The 1,598-nt window shown below is 29.5% G+C and overlaps 1 protein-coding gene across 2 annotated transcripts in view; it reads right to left on the reverse strand.

Moving 5' to 3' along the window:
* Window positions 1-398: 398 nt before the first annotated feature.
* The window catches only part of LOC137645026 (uncharacterized), a 335,221-nt gene continuing 334,021 nt past the window's right edge, over window positions 399-1,598 (reverse strand). The window contains exons 3-4 of one of the 2 annotated variants that reach the window (XM_068377891.1): window positions 1,532-1,598; window positions 399-635 (exon numbers count right to left, since the gene is read on the reverse strand). The exon at window positions 1,532-1,598 is cut by the window's right edge and continues 514 nt beyond it. In XM_068377891.1, coding sequence (XP_068233992.1) covers window positions 1,544-1,598 — 55 coding nt within the window. In that variant the 3' untranslated portion in view covers window positions 399-635; window positions 1,532-1,543. The remainder of the gene's footprint in view (window positions 636-1,531) is intronic. The other variant, XM_068377892.1, reaches the window with a different exon arrangement.

The following is a 1,598-nucleotide window of genomic DNA, read 5'->3' on the forward strand; positions in this document are numbered from 1 at the left end:
CTGAAATGTGGAGGGAGTGAATAATGGGCAAGTCAAAAATATAAGAGTTTAGTGAGAACACTAATTATATATCTCATAAAAGGACAGGATATGTAATTCCAAAGTTACAATGACAAAAAAAAAGTGTACAGATTTAGTCATGTTTACCGATGACATTAATTTTTAATGGCGAAAGAAGATGCAAATGATAGTTTATCTATATCGCCCTTGTAGAGAAAAATACATGTTAAATAGTAAAAAAAAAATATATATATGAAGGTAGAATCTACAAAGATAAATTGTCTGTAGTGGTATGAAACTTTCTTACAAGAAATTGACTGACTTCGAGCAACCAATAAATTTCTTTGTAAAAAGGTTATATTTTTTTCACTCCAATTGTTTAGAAAATAAAACAAGAATTCTAAATTGCATTTTTATTAAGTGTCATAGGTTCTCATGAATAACATTTGTATTTCTTCCGGCATCTTTCAATGGAATGCCAATTCTCAGTAATAATACTTCAATTTTCAAACGTATTCATCTCGATATGATCCTTTTGATATTTTCTCCATTATATAACAGTTAGATAGCTTGGAAATTACATATAATCAAGAATTCCACCGTCGCCTAGAAACTCGGTCCGCTGTCATCAATCACTGAAATAAAGAAAAAACAATCAGAGGATTTAATAATCTAAGCATTTAGGTGGTATTACAGGATATTTGCCGTGTCTAGGTCCCTGAAGGGTATAATGCCAAAAAACTTGCAAAATCCATAATTATCCGTATTAGAAATCTACATTTCTATACAGTATATCATTGTTCGCAACTAAGGCTGGACAGCTTTTCAACTTGGGGTGGCCAGTGGAACGGGCTACTGCCTCTTAAGGGGCTTTCTTCACTAAAGATAGGATTGATCTTTGAGGAAGGCCAAATCATCCAAGTGGTTTGCAGACTACATACACACACACACACACACACACACACACACACACACACATATATATATATATATATATATATATATATATATATATATATATATATATATATATATATATATATATATATATATATATATATATATATATATATATATATATATATATATATATATATATATATATATATATATATATATATATATATATATATATATATATATATATGCATGTGTTCCTGGGTGTGAATCCGAACGAAAAAAATTGGATGATTGGACATTATTACAAATTATCTGGTTTAACAAAGTTAGAATAAGAATATGGTTCCATATTTTACAGCACACGAAAAATATTCAGGAAAAATTCATTCCAAAACATGATTTTTTAGACCCAAAAATTCCTCAAGCAACTATCCAACGAATCGATCTATTTTAATAAACATGGTTTGCAGTGAAACCTTATTAGACATGAATAATTATTTCTTTTTAGGACACCAATTACTCATTCAAAAATATTTCTACGGGGTAGATAATGTCCTATAATTCAGTTACCACTGTTGTCTTGCCTACTCGGTAATCTATTAATAGTGTCCAAACCAGGATACTCTCTTACCTCTTCACATCTTTAGTAATCAGGAGAAACTTCAACACCAATGAATAGAACTAACATTGGCATCATA

Source organism: Palaemon carinicauda, chromosome 8, assembly GCF_036898095.1.
Source record: "Palaemon carinicauda isolate YSFRI2023 chromosome 8, ASM3689809v2, whole genome shotgun sequence".
Classification (NCBI taxonomy): Eukaryota; Metazoa; Arthropoda; class Malacostraca; order Decapoda; family Palaemonidae; genus Palaemon; species Palaemon carinicauda.